This window comes from Camelus ferus, chromosome 11, assembly GCF_009834535.1.
Source record: "Camelus ferus isolate YT-003-E chromosome 11, BCGSAC_Cfer_1.0, whole genome shotgun sequence".
Classification (NCBI taxonomy): Eukaryota; Metazoa; Chordata; class Mammalia; order Artiodactyla; family Camelidae; genus Camelus; species Camelus ferus.
Window position 1 is genome coordinate 1,139,766 of NC_045706.1, and position 16,085 is coordinate 1,155,850.

At 59.2% G+C, this 16,085-nt stretch overlaps 1 protein-coding gene across 8 annotated transcripts in view; it reads left to right on the forward strand.

Annotated features, from left to right (window-relative positions):
* STK32C (serine/threonine kinase 32C) overlaps nt 1-16,085 on the forward strand; it is a 76,395-nt gene that overhangs the window by 50,816 nt on the left and 9,494 nt on the right. For 7 of the 8 annotated variants that reach the window (XR_004323705.1, XM_032490620.1, XM_032490617.1 and 4 more), the window contains one exon: nt 14,159-14,310. Coding sequence is in view for 7 of the 8 variants with exons in the window: in XM_032490617.1 (XP_032346508.1) it covers nt 14,159-14,310 (152 nt within the window). In the remaining variant the exon portion in view is untranslated. Of the gene's footprint in view, nt 1-7,626; nt 7,933-14,158; nt 14,311-16,085 lie in introns of those variants that run through there. The other variant, XM_032490622.1, reaches the window with a different exon arrangement.

Below are 16,085 nucleotides of genomic sequence, written 5' to 3' on the forward strand. Positions count from 1 at the left end.
TGACTGGTGTGTCCTTGGGCCATGCAGGAATGAACAGAAGGGACACCTGACAAGAGCCCTGGTTTTCCTTAGGGACCCTCCACTGTGTGCGGACATCACGCACATTAAGTAGGTGGCCAGATGGCCTTCTTGGTAGGTCGGGGTCTCCGGGAGTGACTGGTGAAGATGGCCCTGGCTCTTGCCACGCCCTCTGGAGTGAGGTGGTGCCTCGGTATGCCATCCTGCTCTGGACGGCCCAGGGGCAGGTAGGGGACCACTCAGCCCTGAGTGTGAGCATCGTGGCGGCCCCTCTGTCCTGGCTGACTGGTCAGTGAGCTGCCGGACCTCAGGGAGTGGCTCTCGCCCCCAGGATGGTCCAGGGCTCTGTCTGCGACCCACAGAAGCTTCGGGCTCCTGCCGTCTTAACGGGACCAGTCTTGAAAGTCAGCCCGTAGCATTTCAGTGGGACATTGGTGGGCAGGGGCCCTTGTCCACCTGTGGGAGACAGCTGTGAAGTTCTGTGTTCTCCAGGAGGGTCTGGGTCGGGGACGGGGGTCTCCAGGGCTCCCGGCTGTGCCAGGCTCAGTGGCCTGGAGGGATGAATGCTGAGGATGAAACAGACGGAGCCCCCAGGGAGGCCGGGTGGGGAGCGGACAAGGTGCTGGTCAGAGAAGCAGAGGGGCCCTGCCTGCAGCAGAGTCACAATCAGGAGGTCAGGGCCCAGCTGGAGGGGGTGGCCGGGGAGGCAGGGGCCACAGGGTGGGTGGTACCGCCTCCTCCCTCTCGCCACCACGGGAGCTGACACCACGTCGGGGGTGGTCTGCTCCGGGCCCCCTCACTGAGGCTGAAGCTGGGACGGGACCCGCAGGTGTCCAGCACTCTCCTCTCCTGGTCATCACCACCTGCATCTGTGTTTGGCAGCCTCCCCTCGGGGCAGCATCCGAGACCACTTGTCGCCCGCTTCCAGGTGGCCCAGCGCTGGGTGCACTTCCCGGCCCCTCCGGTCACCCGAGCTTTGCTTCTGTGCCTTAAATTGGCCGTTTCCCACGTGACTGATCCCAGGAGGAGGACGTCCACGTCCACTTCCCATTCTCGTCCAGATGGCGGATGAGGGTCGGCACCTTGACCCGGCTGCCCGGGAGCCAAGGCCAGAAGGTACCTGGTCTTGAGCCGAACGGCTTGGGTAGACCGAGTGGGTGGATGGACGAGGGTGAGCCGACGGCCCCCTGGTGTGTCCCGAGTGTGGAGGAAGCTCCTTGGCCAGACCACGCCCGGGGGAGGCGGCTCCCTAGAAGGTGGGAGTGGTGGTACCATTGCTCCAGGCCACTCACCTGGGCCTCAGCTCCATTTGTAACAGAGCCCCAATGGCCCGTCCCCACCGGGGGGTCTGGCTGCCCATTATATTCGCCCTTGGGGGAGCCTGGTGACTTTGCACGCCTCCCCAGGATCACAGGGGCCCGTGTTCCAGGCCGCGCCGTCCACAGTGCTGGGCCGTGCACCGCATCCCTTCCCTGACCACGCTGCCCCACGGGCTCTGCCGCCACGTGGAGCTGGCCCGGGGTCCGCCCTGTACCACCGACTGAGCCCCCCAAGCCCGTTCCACACCCCATCCCCAGGCTTCACATCTTTTTTTTTTAACTTTTAATTTTGATCAAACATACACACAAATGGAAGGAGAATACTGACCCACACACCATCTCCCAGAGTCACCCGTCCTGGGTCGGAGCTGCTCTGGTCACCCTCCCGCCCACGCGCTGGGCGATTTTTCCCCCTAAACGTTTCAGTGCGCACCCCCGAGAGACAAGGGCTCTTTCCTCGCACATAACCACAGTACCTTTCACACCCAAATGCTTAACAGTCCCTGATGTGACACCTCCCGATGGCCCCGTGGACGTTTTGTGATCATTTATCATCATTATTCGATTGAACGGCGGACAGTGTTGGCCGGAGCCCCTCCTAGGCCCCCCGCCTCTGTTTCCTCATAGCTGCTTTGCTGAGGGTCCAGGTCCTCTGGGTCCTGAGCTCCCCCCGCAGCTTTGACCCCCACCCGGGCTGCTGTGTGAGCTGGCCGTGATCTCGCCCGGCCAGCTCCCACCCCGTTGGGCTTGGCGGCAGGAGCTCCGTCCTGGGGGCTCCTGTGTCTGGGTCACCCTTCCGAGGCTGGCGGCCACTGGTGACTGTCGCCGCCCTCACTTCCACAGAGCTGGTGTGCCGGGGGGGTCCTCACCCCGACACTTTTTCATCCCTAATCAGCTGAAATAATTAAAAAAAAAAAAAAAACTTTCTCTGCCGATTACGACAGAACCCATTGGGGGTGGAGCTCATCTAGACAGGAGGTGCCTCTTCCCCTCTTCTGTCCAGTTTTCACAGGACGGGGTTGGCTCCAGGTCCTCTGAAGACTGCAGAGCGGTTTCGCTGTGACCCCTCCGCTGGGGTCGGGTCCCCTGCAGTCACGGTGCTCTACTGGCACTCGACGGGCCCCACTGCTGGCTCCTGAGTCCCTCCCACGGGCCTGCGGTCCTGGACGGCCTCCTCGCCTGCCGGGGCAACAGTGCTCTGTCCTCCAGGAAATGAAGCCTCAGTCTCTCCGTGGCACCCTGGTCCTTCCGGTGACAGGGGGCCGACACAGAGCTAGCACAGCGGGGCTGCTCCTGGACTGGCCGCCCTGCGGGGCTCCGGTGGGCGGGGCTCCGGTGGGCGGGGCTCCGAGACGCCCGTGGAACATCCTCTGAAGGTGTCTGAAGGCACTTGAAGTAGTTCCTCTGGGCGTGGCCTCCTGCGGTCCACTGCGCGTTTTACCTTGCTCCCAATTTTTAGAGACTGCCTTCTACGTTGAATGTAATGATCACGTCAGGCCCTCGCGTGGTGCCGCACTAGGGTCGGTCAGGCGAGGCACGTTCGGGAGTCCGCCCTCGACTGCTGTTCCTTCTGCCCCGTCCCCGCCGCCCTCCTGAGAGCGTCCCTGTGACAGAGGTCGGTCTATGTGTCCGTCACCTTCTTTCCGATGTGTTCATGCGACCTGCTGCTTGAGTGCGCGGCGGCCGGCCTGCCCCGCACGCTGCCTCGTGCTGTGCTGTAGACTTGATGGGTTTCTGGGGAGCACGCTCTACCCACAGAAGCCAGTCCCAGCCTCTGCCTGTGCAGCCGCGGGGCAGGCGTGACTGAGCCCCGTGGCAGCGGCAGCAGGTGTGTCAGTCGTGGAGTCAGAGGTCCTAAGATAGGTCAGCCCTGGGCCGGAGGCGCGGTGCGGCAGGGCGGGTCCTCCTGGAGCCTCGGGAGAACCCGCCTTTTCTGGCTTCCATGGGCGCCATGTCCTGGCTTCTGGCCACGCCTCCCTCCGACCTCTGCTCCTTTGTCCCCTCCTCCCTGACTCTGACCCTCCTGCCTCCTGTTTCCTCCAAAGACCCTGCGACTTCCCCGTCCCCGCTGGGCCGCTCAGAATAATCCCAGCATCCTCCACACAGCCCCGGCTGCAGGGCCCCTTTTGCCCCATGAGGTGGCACGTTCCAGGGGCTGGGACGCGGACACGTCAGGGGACCATGGTTCTGAGACCACACGCGTCCCTGGTGAGCGTGAGGCCGCTTCCCAGCTCGGCCGTCGTGGGCCGACCGCGATTGTCCTGCCTCACGCGGGGGCCAGCGTATCCTTGGGTCGGCTCCTAGGACGGGCCTGCGCGGTTGGAGGACGGACACGTGTGTGATGCCGCCTGCAGGCTCGCGCGCCCCCTGGGCACCTGCCCGGACTGGGTCCCTGACAGCCCCACAGGCGAGAAACGGCATCTCCGGTAGCCTTCCTTCGCATTTCCTTTATGGTAAGCGAGGCTGAGCATGTTTTTTACATGTTAGAAGGCTGTTTGCACGTCCTTTGCCCGTTTTTCTGTTGGGCTGATGGTCTTTTTAATTTTTAATGCCTCATTATGTATTAGTGATATTGACCTTTTATTTCTAAGTTGTAAATGTTTTTTGCTGTTTATTATTTGTGTTTTTGTTTCCTCCTGTAAAGCATTTTTGCTTTTACCCAGTCGTGTTTGTCCGTCTCTTTCCTTGTTGCTTTTAGATTTGGGGCCCCAGGAATGTCTCCCCCTCCCCGGTGCGGAGGACCCCATCCTGCTTGCTTCATCACGTTTGTGTTTCCGCGTCCGTGTTAAAACGACGATGCATTTGGAATCTATCCGGGCTTGTAGTGTCACGAATGAATCATATGTTTAATTTTTTATGTAGCTATTCAGTCATGCCAACCCGCTTATTATATAAAACGTCTATTTTCCCCATAAATTTGAGGGGCCGCCTTTATCATGTACTGAGTCTCCTCACGCAGTCGGGTCTGTTTCTGGGTTTCGTCTGCAGGCCGTCGGCCCGGCGTCTGTCCTGCCCTAGGACCGCGCTCTGTCGGGGGCTTATGTCACACACCCGTGTGCCCGCTGGGGCTCGCGTCCTGCCTGCTCTCCTTTTAGATTTTTTCGTGGCTATTTTTGCCTTATTGTCTTCTCCTATGACTCGTACCGCTGACTTGTCAGCTCCAGGTAAAAGCAGAACAGAACCCTGGTGGGTTTTCGCTGGCTGCCGTGTTGAGGTGGTGAGGCGACTTCGGAGGGTCCGCAGGTGACAGAGCTGAGCCCCCGCCGGCCACGCCCGGCTGCCCGGCTGCTCACGTCTGCTCCTGTCCTCCCGGAGGTTTCCCTGACGTGGCTTTTGCTGACGTGTTTTATCTGTTTTGCTTTTATGGAAGCATTCTCTCCCATTAAACCTTCAGACTGGGTTTTGTGGGCGCGTCTGGAGGCTGTCGGCGTTTCTAGGCTGATTTCACAACCTGCCGTTTGACTGACTTTTCTCTGATTATAGCAGTTTCTCCGTTGCCTGTTTTGATTCCGTCGAATCCGGAAACAAACCCAAATCATCTGCAAGCGGAGCTGGTTTTACATCTTTCTTCCCAGTTTTGGCCACGAATCTGGGGTGGAAGCTGCGGGGGGACCCACTGCACTCTGGTTCTACCCCTCATTTGCAAGGTGGGGGCAGTAGAAGGCCTGCCCCCAGGGGTGCTGTAGGGTTAGGTGAGGAAACGCGTGTTGACCCCCCCAGGCCGGTGCCTGCACGCAGGGTTCCTGGCCCAGGGGCCGCCTGAGCTTCTGGAGGCAGGGGTCTGGCCAAACCATTTCCCCTGGCCTGGAGGGGAGGTTCCTCTGGATGGCACGAGGCCTTCTGCGTCCCGTATTTACTGAAATATGCGTTACCCTGTACCAGGCCTGCCCTGGGCGCTGGGGAGACATCTGGGAACAAGACAGACTCCCAGCTCTGGGGCTGATCCGTTGGAGACACGAGCAGGTCACCAAATGACTGTGACACTCGAGGTGAGGACACTGGACTTAAAACACAGCTGGTGACGGAGGAGGCAGGCATGCGGGGGGCGGCCAGGACTGAGGGCTTGTCCTCCGCCAGGCGGGGAGCGGCCTCAGGCGAGCAGAGGTCGGCTGCCTCTGTCTTCCTGCACTAGTCTGATCCTTGGGCTGCCCGCCCGTCCTGGGGAGACTGACCCCTGCCCTCCCTGCCCCATGGGGTCTAGACGTGGGTCCCGATGGCGGTGCGGGCGGGGCTCCTTCTGCCCCCTCATGGCCTCAGAGTGGCTGCTGCACCCCTGCTGAGACTGCTATGGCCTGGGGCTGCCCTTCCAGCTCCGGGCTGTCCAGGAACTGGGCTCTCCTGAGCACCTCCCTTCTGGGCGGCAAGTCCTGGGCTGTGACAGGTGTTCAGGGTCTTTCCATCCTCTGTCCACCTGCCCCCCACCCTTCTTGGCATTCTGGCTGCACGGCCAGGCCTCGGAGCTGGGGTCTGAAACCTGGAGCGGGGGACTCACCCTGGTCCCTTAGCGGCCAGGGTGACGCGGGCCAGGACGCTCCTCTCCAGCCGGGCCAAGGGAGTGAAGGTCCCTGCCGGAGGTTTGCAGATGGTGCCCTGGGGCTGCAGTCAGGACAGCCTGAAATGGCCTATTTCAGACCAGGGTTCCTTTGCGGCTCATGTCTTCTCTGACTTATGGGAATGTTGTGTTCTGTGCTGTAAACGTCTTATGTTTTTATAATATTAAAGTGATGCATCCCCACTGTGTCCCTAAATCTGAGTACAACTGACAGCCCAGGAAGATGGTGGTGATTAACACCCTCGAATGTCCTGGGGGCGCCATGTGCTCCCACGGTGTGTGCACCCCAGGCGAGGGCGCTGGGCTGTCGTGGGTGGAGGGCTGCGTGAGAACCCCTCAGGGGGGCTAAACGCAGCCTGTAGCCAACGCCGTGCCTCTCAGGTGTGTGGGCTTCCTTGTGCTGGGCCTGCGGGGTCACCGTGTGGCTGCTCCCCTGGTGTCCGCTGTGCCCTGGGGGGGCCTGCAGTGCTCAGGGGTGTCCTTTGTGTGGAAGGGAGGGCGTCCGCTGTGCTGGGAGATCAGCCGTGCCTGGAGGGCCCAGGGCAGCCCAGGCAGGACCAGGAGGTGGTTCCACTGTGATGTCAGAGGCTTTCGGGCCTGCAGGCTGGCATTTGCTTTCTGGGAAACAAAAATTACTTGGAAAGAACAGGAGCTTGGGGTGAATCAGTAAATCTGCAAAACATGTGAACAACATTCAGCTAAAATGGCCCTCACCCCCATCAGTCCCCCTGCGGCCTGGGGTGTGTCGCACGGAGGCCCCGGGGCTGCAGGGGTTGTGTCTGAGATCTAATTCCATTTCCTCTTCGTTTATCTTAAGATTGTGGGAGGAAGCGGCTCAGAAGCCGGATTCCAACGGAGGAAATGGTTTGATGGTTTCACGGGCCCTGTGTCAGCCCGCAGCTGCCTCGTGGAGGCCGGGGGCTTCCGCTTCCCGGTCCCTGCTGCCCCGCGGGAGCTGCGGCGCGAGGTCCGTCTGCACAGGGAGGCCCCAAGCCCCAGAGCTTTTCCCCCTGCTGATGGGGGCATCTCCAGCTGGGCCGCTGGGGGGCCAGCCCTTGTCGGCCGCCCCCACCAGAGAGCAGCCGCTGCGTTGTCTCTGAGGGGAGCCCCGCACCATCTCCACTCCTCACTGAGTGTGCCCACCGGCCGCACCTCTGAGGGCTGCTCTCAGGCCGGCCTGCGGCTGTGCGGCCAGCCCCCTGGCCTGGGTCTGTCGTTGCTGAAGGAGCTTTCAGAGGGCACGGGCCTGGCGGGGACACTAGGGAAGGGAGGAGGGGCAGGTGCCAGCAGATGCCAGCAGACTTGTCACGGGCCCTGGGGGGACACAGGGTGTCTCACAGCCAGGCCAGCGCAAAGGCCTGGGGAGGGTATCCGTGTCCTGGGGCGGCCGAGATACCCCAGCACTACGCCCGGGGGACGTGGAACAGCAGAAGCGTGTCCACCCCCAGTCCAGAGGCTGCGGCCCTACCTGGAAGGCCCCCAGGGCTGGTCCTCCTGGAGGCTGGGGGGAGGCGGGACTTCACCTTTCCTCTCCCAGGGTTTCCAGACAATTAAAGCGACGAAAGACAGGTGAGCAGGAGAAAGGCCTGCACATCTGTCTGACGTGTTCCCGGGAAATGGGAGCCCTGGTGGGAGACGAAGACCCAGGGGAGGGGCCAGACCCGACGACGCGGCAGCGCTGGGGGCAGGGCTGTGTGAGGCCGAGGGCGACAGTTCCTTTAACGAGGTCGCTGTGCACAGGTCTCTCGGCCTCAGCGTCCCATCCGTGAGGATGAGAGTGCTGTTTCCTCCTGGTGGCGGGGAGACATTTTCTCTACGGGGCAACTCCTTACTTCCAGGAGAAAACGGAGTTCCGGGTGCCTGTGGCCCTGCTGTTGCGTGAGTCTCTTTAGCTGGAAGCAGTCGTGGGCCCGAGGGCAGGTTTCGGGGTGGAGCCGTCTTCTCCCCACCCTCCCGGGCACCTTCGCAGCTGCCTCCCTGTCCAGAGCAGAGCTGTGAGCTGCTTCACGTCGCTGCCAACCAAGTTCTTAGTCGTCAGAATAGGTCAGTTTAGTTCAGCAGCCGAGTCTCGTTTGGGGGGGGGGTCTCCCCACCAGAGTGAGGGAGTCTTCTGTGTGGCCTGGGCGGTCAGTGATTAATGAGGGGTCTCTCCCTGCAGGGCCTGCACCCTGAGAGTGGGCAGCTGGGGACACTTCCAGGCAGGGGGCCTGTGCGCCCTGTGATGCTGGAAGAGGGCCGTGGCCGTTCTGACGGGCCCCAGGCCTGCGGCTGGAATGTCCGCGGCGCCCGCCAGCCCCGCAGCAGAGGCGGCCACTCCTGATGTGCTGTGGTTTCTCTGATGTTTATGCTGAGAAGTCCAGCCTCGGCTTGTAGAGCAGTTTTCATTTTCGGTGATGCCAAGTCCAAAGGGTGGGGGAGACACTGGGAGTGTTAATCACTGGCCGAACCGTGGCAGCTCGACCCCCCACAGGGTGTGCTGTGCTTTTACTGAAACGGGACTCTCTCTGCAATCACCCCCGTTCCTACTGAAGGTAACTGACGGCTGCTTTGTTTGCAAAGTAAGTCTCGTCTTGTTAGACTTGCCCTGATCACGGACGTAAGTGCAGCGGCAGCAGGTTGGCCGCGAAGGCTCTTCTAAGTCTGCTTTGCTGGAACTCTTACCAGGAATTCCACGTTCGACTTTTAAAAGCCTTTCAAAGCTCAGAAGCCAAGCCAGCAGCTTGTCACCAGACTGTGCCTCCAGTACCCATGAATTTGGGTGAATTCCTCTCCTCTCAAGGTCCCTAAGATAATCCTGAGCTCCCTGGGCCTGCTGAGAAGTGCCCGTTACTCACCTTTAAGGTCACTAACCCCGTAAGCCAGGCACCAGGCTGAGCTTCATGGGGCCTTGCAAGCATTGCTCCCTAAAGTCCACCTTAGTTTCTGCTCAAATCTGATTTGAGCATCTGGTATTTTCACCTGTAAACATCTTTGTCCCGAACAGTTTCCCTGCACATCTAATTGGCCATAAAAGATAAACTAACTGTGTGGCAGTTCGGTTTGACAGTTGAGTTTCAAAGCCACAGAAGCCAGACTGCAAACTACACTAGACAGTGATGTCGGTGGGCGGGTCCTTTCTGAGCACAGACGCCCCTCCCACCCAACAAAACCAGAAGTTTCCCAACCTACAGCAAATGGAAAGGAGGCAGCAACGAACTCACAGCCATCTCGGCACTAATTATCGATTATTTAGCTAAGTCAGATACAGTGCCTCACACCGTCTTTCCCAAATGTTTGGTGCAGTTTTAGAGGCTGGGGGCAACGGAAGACTCGGCTCCTCCTGCTCCCCTGAGGGAAGTGGTTCCGTGACTCCTGATGAGTGTAACTTCCTTGGAAGCGGTGAGACCTTTTTGCTGTTTGATGGTGGAGAACGTGATGCAGACAGGATTCTGGTGCTTGGCCCGGGATCCCGCTTAGACGCTTTGCAGAAGGACAGGGACCGGGCACAGGACGGAGCGTTTCGGGGACGTCCAGGCGCCTACTACCAGGCACGTACGTCCCGTACAGCGACAGGAAGCAGCAGCGTCCAGCATGTGTTTCACTTCCAGGAAAATCCAGAGAGACTCAGAGCAGATTTTTTTATATAGGAGGAATTTATGTCCGACGTTGAGTCCTTGATGGCTGACTCTGAGAGGAAGCAGCAGTGTTCTCTCTGAGATGTGCCCCAGCGCAGCTGTAACCATGAGTCTGCACACGTTTTAAACACATTCGAGTGTTTTTGTATTTTTATTTTTTACAATGAAATCCTTACAAATGTTTGTTACTGATCCTCATGTTTCAGTAAGTCCTTCTGCATGCCTCTCTTTTACTTCATCTTCAATAGTTTATCTTGCACGGCAGAATTGTCTTACGGCCGATTAGCTGTGCGACGAGGCCAGTTGAAGCGAAGATTCTCACGGTGAAAATGCCGAGAGCCACTTGATCTCGTTATTTTGAAGTGTGAGCTTCCAGTCGGGTCTTGGTAACATGACCCCTGTTATAAATCATGCCCTGTTACAAGGAGAACGTATTCTTACCGACCTTGTGTAAAACCTGTACTTATGAAAATAGAGTATTTAATAAAGGTTTCTAAGTTTTGGAGGGATCAGGTTGGGAGGAAAGATAAACGTCTTGATTCTGTTTACGAAGGTGTGATTTGCCAGGTTGCTGTAAGCCGTCAACAGCCTAAGAAAGAGACCAAAAGAGATTCTTAAGCCTGAAAAACAAAACATTAAGGAAGCAGCAGTGCTCCAAACAGAAGTCATGAAGATGGTAACCACCTTCCTGAGCTTATGTAGTCCTTCTCTTGCTCGATCTTGGGTTAGTAGCTTGATGAACCCATCCTTTGTCCCGTCAGGGCTGTAGGAGGTCTCACCGAGGCCAGCGGTCTGATTATAAAGCGTCCAGACGCCTGTGCTCTAGGGTCCTCGTCAGAGTCCTTTCTGTGAACTTTTTGAAGAGGAGGCCCTGCTGTCTATGGTGGATTGTAAAAGCGTCCAGGAAGGTGTCAGCGCAGAACAGTAACTGTCTGTAAATGACCGATGGCTGAAAACAGCCACGGTCAGAGATCTGACGAGTTCATTGCAGAAGTGACGCAGCTGACACCGAAGGTGCTGGGTTCTGTGCCGCGTAACGTTTATGATAATCACTGGAGTTGTGACATTGCACGAACAGTGAGGCGTTGAAGAATCTCTGGACATTCTGTCTAATTCTGGAAACACTGGCCTGTAAGTAGCCTGTGTCCACACCAGTATAAGCTAGAGCAGGCTTATCACCAGCTTTTATTTGGCAATGCTTTCTGTGTAACTTAGCATGTTAGATAAGCCTCACTGGTTTAATCTCTCTATTTTTATATAAAGGCACAATTGCAAATCTTTTGAGATTCTCCAGGGGCCCTCTTGAAAATCCTAAAGTTAGTTCGGGGTCAAAAAATACTTTATTTCAAATTTGATTTTCGGACATTTGTAAAAATGTCAAAAGGTTGAAACACAGTTAAGGAAGATTGCAGGTCATCGTGAAACAGTATTTAGCCATTGAACCAAAGTGACAAAGACTTTAAAGGCAAATACAGGAAATCACATACTTTAGGGGAAAAAGCTTAGTTCTTTTAATATTGAGAAGGCACAGCTTTTCTAAGTAATCAAAGACTGATAAGACAACATGGAGCACAGGAAGTTACTTGGAGAAAACGCAGAATCTTTGTTTTCTAGGCCATCCGCCCCAAGGGCAGTGTCTACTAGAGTGGGTGGCGTTGCTCTGGCCGGCGCTGGGTCCCTGTGATCCGGGGCCGGGTCCCTGTGATTGGGTGAGGGTCCCTGTGATCGGGGGAGGGTCCCTGTGATTGGGTGAGGGTCCTTGTGATTGGGTGAGGGTCCCTGTGATCGGGGGAGGGTCCCTGTGATTGGGGAAGTGTCCCTGTGATCCGGGGGTCAGGTGCCTGTGATCGGGGGAGGGTCCCTGTGATCCAGGGCCGGGTCCCTGTGATCAGGGGAGGGTCCCTGTGATTCGAGGCCAGGTCCCTGTGATTGGGTGAGGGTCCCTGTGATCGGGGGAGGGTCCCTGTGATCTGGGGCCAGGTCCCTGTGATCGGGGTCAGGTCCCTGTGATTGGGGGAGGGTCCCTGTGATCCAGGGCCGGGTCCCTGTGATCGGGGGAGGGTCCCTGTGATTGGGGGAGGGTCCCTGTGATCCGGGGCCGGGTCCCTGTGATCGGGGGAGGGTCCCTGTGGCCGGGGGCTGGGTCCCTGTGATTGGGGCCGGGTCTCTGTGATCTGGGGCTGGCCATCAGTCAGAACAGGCTCTGATATTCCTCTGGGACTTCAGGTTTCTGCATCAGGGCTCTCTGGCAAGGACTTGGGGACCTTCATCTCAACAGCGGCGGAATTTTGCTTGTGTTTCTGACTGATGTCTGTCTGATAGGCCATTTGCATGCCCAGGTTGGCAGCCTGCGAAGGCAGCACCTGTCAGCCAGGCCTCCCAGCTCCGGGCCAAGGGTGGGAGGGGAGGCTGGAGTCTTGCTCTTAAAAGGGCCCCGGGGAAGCTGGGATTGGGGTGGCTCTCGCCTGCCGCGTGACGGAATCACCAGGGAGTTTGGGTGGCCAGCTCCGGGGCAGGCCCTGGCCTTCAGAGCTCCCAGGGGACTCAGCCAGGCTGAGTGTGTGCCTCTGTGGGCAGAAATGGGTTCTTCTCCCGTGACCTTGGCCAGGAGCCCCAGTGGGTGACCCCCTGTCCCTCTGGGGCCCTGCCAGCAGCTTCCTGGCCTTTTGGAGCTCTGGCTGGCGGGAAGGGGAACTCTGGTGCCCCCACCCAACCCTGACACCAGCTCCGAGACCCAAGAAGGCACGTGGAGGGCTGCGTGGCAAGCAGGTGACTTGGCTTTGGCTGGCGTAACTGCGTCATCAGATGCGGTTGCTGGCCACCAGCACTGAGGCCTCTGTCTTCGCCCCATCGGGCTGCTCTTCTGGGCGATGTGCTCAGGCCGGGCTGGGCGACTGGAGACTCAGGAAGGCACAGCTGAGTGAAGCCCGTGCTGTCCCGAGGGCTCCCCTCTGCACGCGCGCTGCGGCCAGCTGGTGCTCGCAGGGAAGGAGGAGGGGCCGCGACTCACAGCGTTGAGACGAGGAGGGTGTCGTTGGAGGCTTGAGCGATGCAGGTCTCAGCTCCCACCCCACCGTGTCCCTGGGGGGCTGGGGTCTTCCCGGACGGCAGCCCAGGCCGGGGCAGTTTTACACAGGGCCCCACGGGCGTCTTGGTGGCCTGTGTGGCCCCGGGTGGCATTTGTTCCCCAGGTAGGTTCCAGGGGTGGGCCGGGTGGCTCAGAGGGGTACAGCTCAGGTGTGGGAGATGCCCTCCCTGTGCCTAGGGGCGTCCCCTGCGAGCTTTTCCCCTTGGGGTCTGGATGCGGCCCGTGGGCAGCACGGGGCTGAGCAGGAGTTACCTGGAAACCACAGCTGTGCTGCGAAGATCACCGTCCTGGGGGACGTGGGGTGTGCAAAAGTCCGCGGGTGGGTCTGGAGCTGGAGTGACCCTCCAGCCTCTGCTGCCAGACGCCCTCACGATGACGCTGCAGGAACAGGTGAGGGAGGGGGCTCGATGTGCCACCCCCCCACCCTGGCTTAGCTGCTCTGTTTGCCGGAGGCCGAGTCTGGCTTCTGCCCCTGTTGGTTTTCATCTCCACACTGTTTGTGCTAAATAATGCAGCCTGGCCTTTCCGCCTGGCGTTTCACAAATTGCCATACGCCACTAACAGCCTTCACAGACATCGCTCCAATGTCTGTGTGATGTTTTGTTGCACCTGCTTGCCCGTGTCTGTGAGAGTTGGGTGTTAAGGTTGGCTGAAGGTTTGCTATAGTTTTTTCAACTTTGCAAAAGCCACCTTCGTCTGTAAGGTACATTACTGCACGACGGACCGGGTTTCACCAAAGGGTTGGCTCCAGCAGGTTTGGCCCAAGATTCTGGCGCCTGCTGAGATGTCTGGTCAGTTCCAGGCCACCTGCCTTTGGGTGAGGACCTGGGACAGTCTTCTGCCCACCTCCAGTTCCAGAATCTTCCACTTCTTCTGGGTCCCCAGCTCCCACTCCTTGAAGATCTGGAGACTGAAGACGGTGGGGACTCAGAGCTCAGGGTTACCTATTCTGGAGGGGTCTCCCCACTGGGATGAAGGGCACGGCCCTGGGTCTGCAGCCCAGTATTTTGTGCATTAACCCTGTTCCCTTTGGAGACCACTGTCCCGGTTTTGACAGCTGCTCCTTGGCCAGGAGGGACCCCAGCCTGAGCCTCAGCCTTGCTCTGTTTTTCTCACTGCTCTCCTCGCCCTGATCCTTCTGCCAAGCAATTAGCACTGTGTTCACAGTGTCAGCATTGCTAATCGACACTGCAGTTTGCTCTCAGAGGGTTGGGATTTGAGCTGTGCAGAGAGGCTGTCACTGGGAGCGGCCCCGTTGCAGTGGGGACGATGGCCCATGCTTGGTGACAATAGCTGCTCTCATTCATGTGCTTGCAGGGGTCCTCTCGTTCCCTCCCCAGCGACCCTCCAAGCCAGCTGCCCGGAGCCCTGGGAAGGGGGCGTCCAGGTCTGGGCTGGTGAGGGGCGTAGGAACTCCCCCACCCCGGCTCTCGGGCTGGTCCCATCTCCTTTGGAAGATGCCTGTGTGCAGGAGACTTGTCCTGCCCCAGATGTGAAACCGGCCGTTTGAGTGTTGCACCAGCCCTGTGCCATCCCATTGGCGGTGCTGACGCGCCGCTGCCCCTAGGTGTGCATCGTGCAGAAGCGGGACACGGAGAAGATGTTTGCCATGAAGTACATGAACAAGCAGCAGTGCATCGAGCGGGACGAGGTCCGCAACGTGTTCCGGGAGCTGGAGATCCTGCAGGAGATCGAGCACATCTTCCTGGTGAACCTCTGGTGCGCTGGTGCGGGGCGGCACGGAGCTGCGGGACTGGAGTAGGATAGGCTGGCCCCTCCTGCTGCAGGGCGCCCCCTGCTCCCTCCTCTCCTGCCCCTGGGCTGGTCCCCTGAGCTGGTCCCCTCGGCTCTCCAGCCGCTCACCATCCAGTGCCCTGGGGTGTGGCCTTGCCCAGGAGCCTGGGTGGAGGCAGAAGTCGCTGACCAAGGCCTCCAGGGCCCTGGGGCATGGTGGAGCCCGGGGCTGCCCAGGCCGGGAGGAAGGGGCACGGGGAAAGGGCACTTATCCTGGGGCTCCTCGCTGCCCGCCCTCTGCACACAGGGTGCACCTTGCATCCTGGGGTGTCCCCGCTGCCCTAATGGCCGTTGGGTCTCAGGCAGGCAGAGGGGCTGGGGGCGGGGCGGGACCCCGTGGTTGCACCCAGTGGCCTGGGACAATGGCTGTAAAGATAGGGGTGTCCACACGCCAAGCAGCCTTTAAACGTGGCCCTCCACCCGGCGGCCAGGGTGGGGCAGCCTCTTGACCCCGGAAGGCAGAGACTGCCCCTAGGTGGGTCAGTGGGATGGAGTGACCTCGGTGCGGCAGGGCCAGCTTGCGGCCTCGGGGGAGCGGGCTGCCATCTGTGGTCGACACTCGGCCGCAGTGCTGGTGCTGGGGCATCTCACGAAGGAGGAAGACTCAGGGTTCCCCTCCGTGGGGGCCTTGGCCCTCCTGGCCTCTCCCTGGGCCGCTGTGCGGCCTAGTCATCAGGAGCACAGGCTCCTGACTGGATCTCCCTGCCCTGCTGCAGGCGGTGCTCCAACCTCCCTCCCTCAGTCCCCTCCTCTGAAGTCCGGGTGGGCTCCACAGAGGCTCCGACGTGGCTGCGCAGGCGGGGCGTCCCCGTGGGGCCGACTCAGGGCTGTGGGCCGCCGTCATAGTTAGTTCTCCTCCCCTCCCCTTCCCGCCACAGCCAGCATCCCCACCCCCACAGGCCGGCCACCCGGGGTGCGTCTCCCGCCGTCCCAGGGCTGGGCAGTGGGGCCGCTGCCGTCTTGCTTCCAGGGGTGGGAGGACACCTGCTCTTGCCCACTTCTCTCGAGGACTCTGGCCTGTCCTGGAGCCTGGCATCCAAGTTTCTCTGCTCTGTGGTCCTATCTTCATGCCTCTCTGCGGGCCCCAGCTTGTACCGCCCTCCCCAGGCCACTGGCCCCTGAGAATGACGACAGGGTGGCTTTTGGTGGTCAGGGAGAGGAACAGCACATGAAAAATGAGTTATTTGTAGCTTTATTCTCAGAAGAGCCTGCTGATTAACAGTAAGAGCTACCTCTGAGAGCTCACAGAATAAATGACAAAGTGGAAGGGGACCCTTAAAGCATTGCTTTGTTACTGCCACCATCTTCATCGTCATCTTCATTACTATCTTCTTCTTTATCATGTTCATCCCGTCACCGTCCTCAACATCACCACCACCACCACCACCATCACCTCATCACCACCATCACCTCATCACCATCATCACCACTATTATCACCATCACCACCATCACCATCACCTCATCACCACTGTCACCACCATCACCACCATCATCACCACTATTATCACCATCACCACCATCACCATCAACTCATCACCACCGTCACCACCATCACCACCATCATCACCACTATTATCACCATCACCACCATCACCATCACCTCATCACCACTGTCACCACCATCACCACCATCATCACCACTATTATCACCATCATCACCACCATCACCACCACCATCATCACCACTATCACCACCAT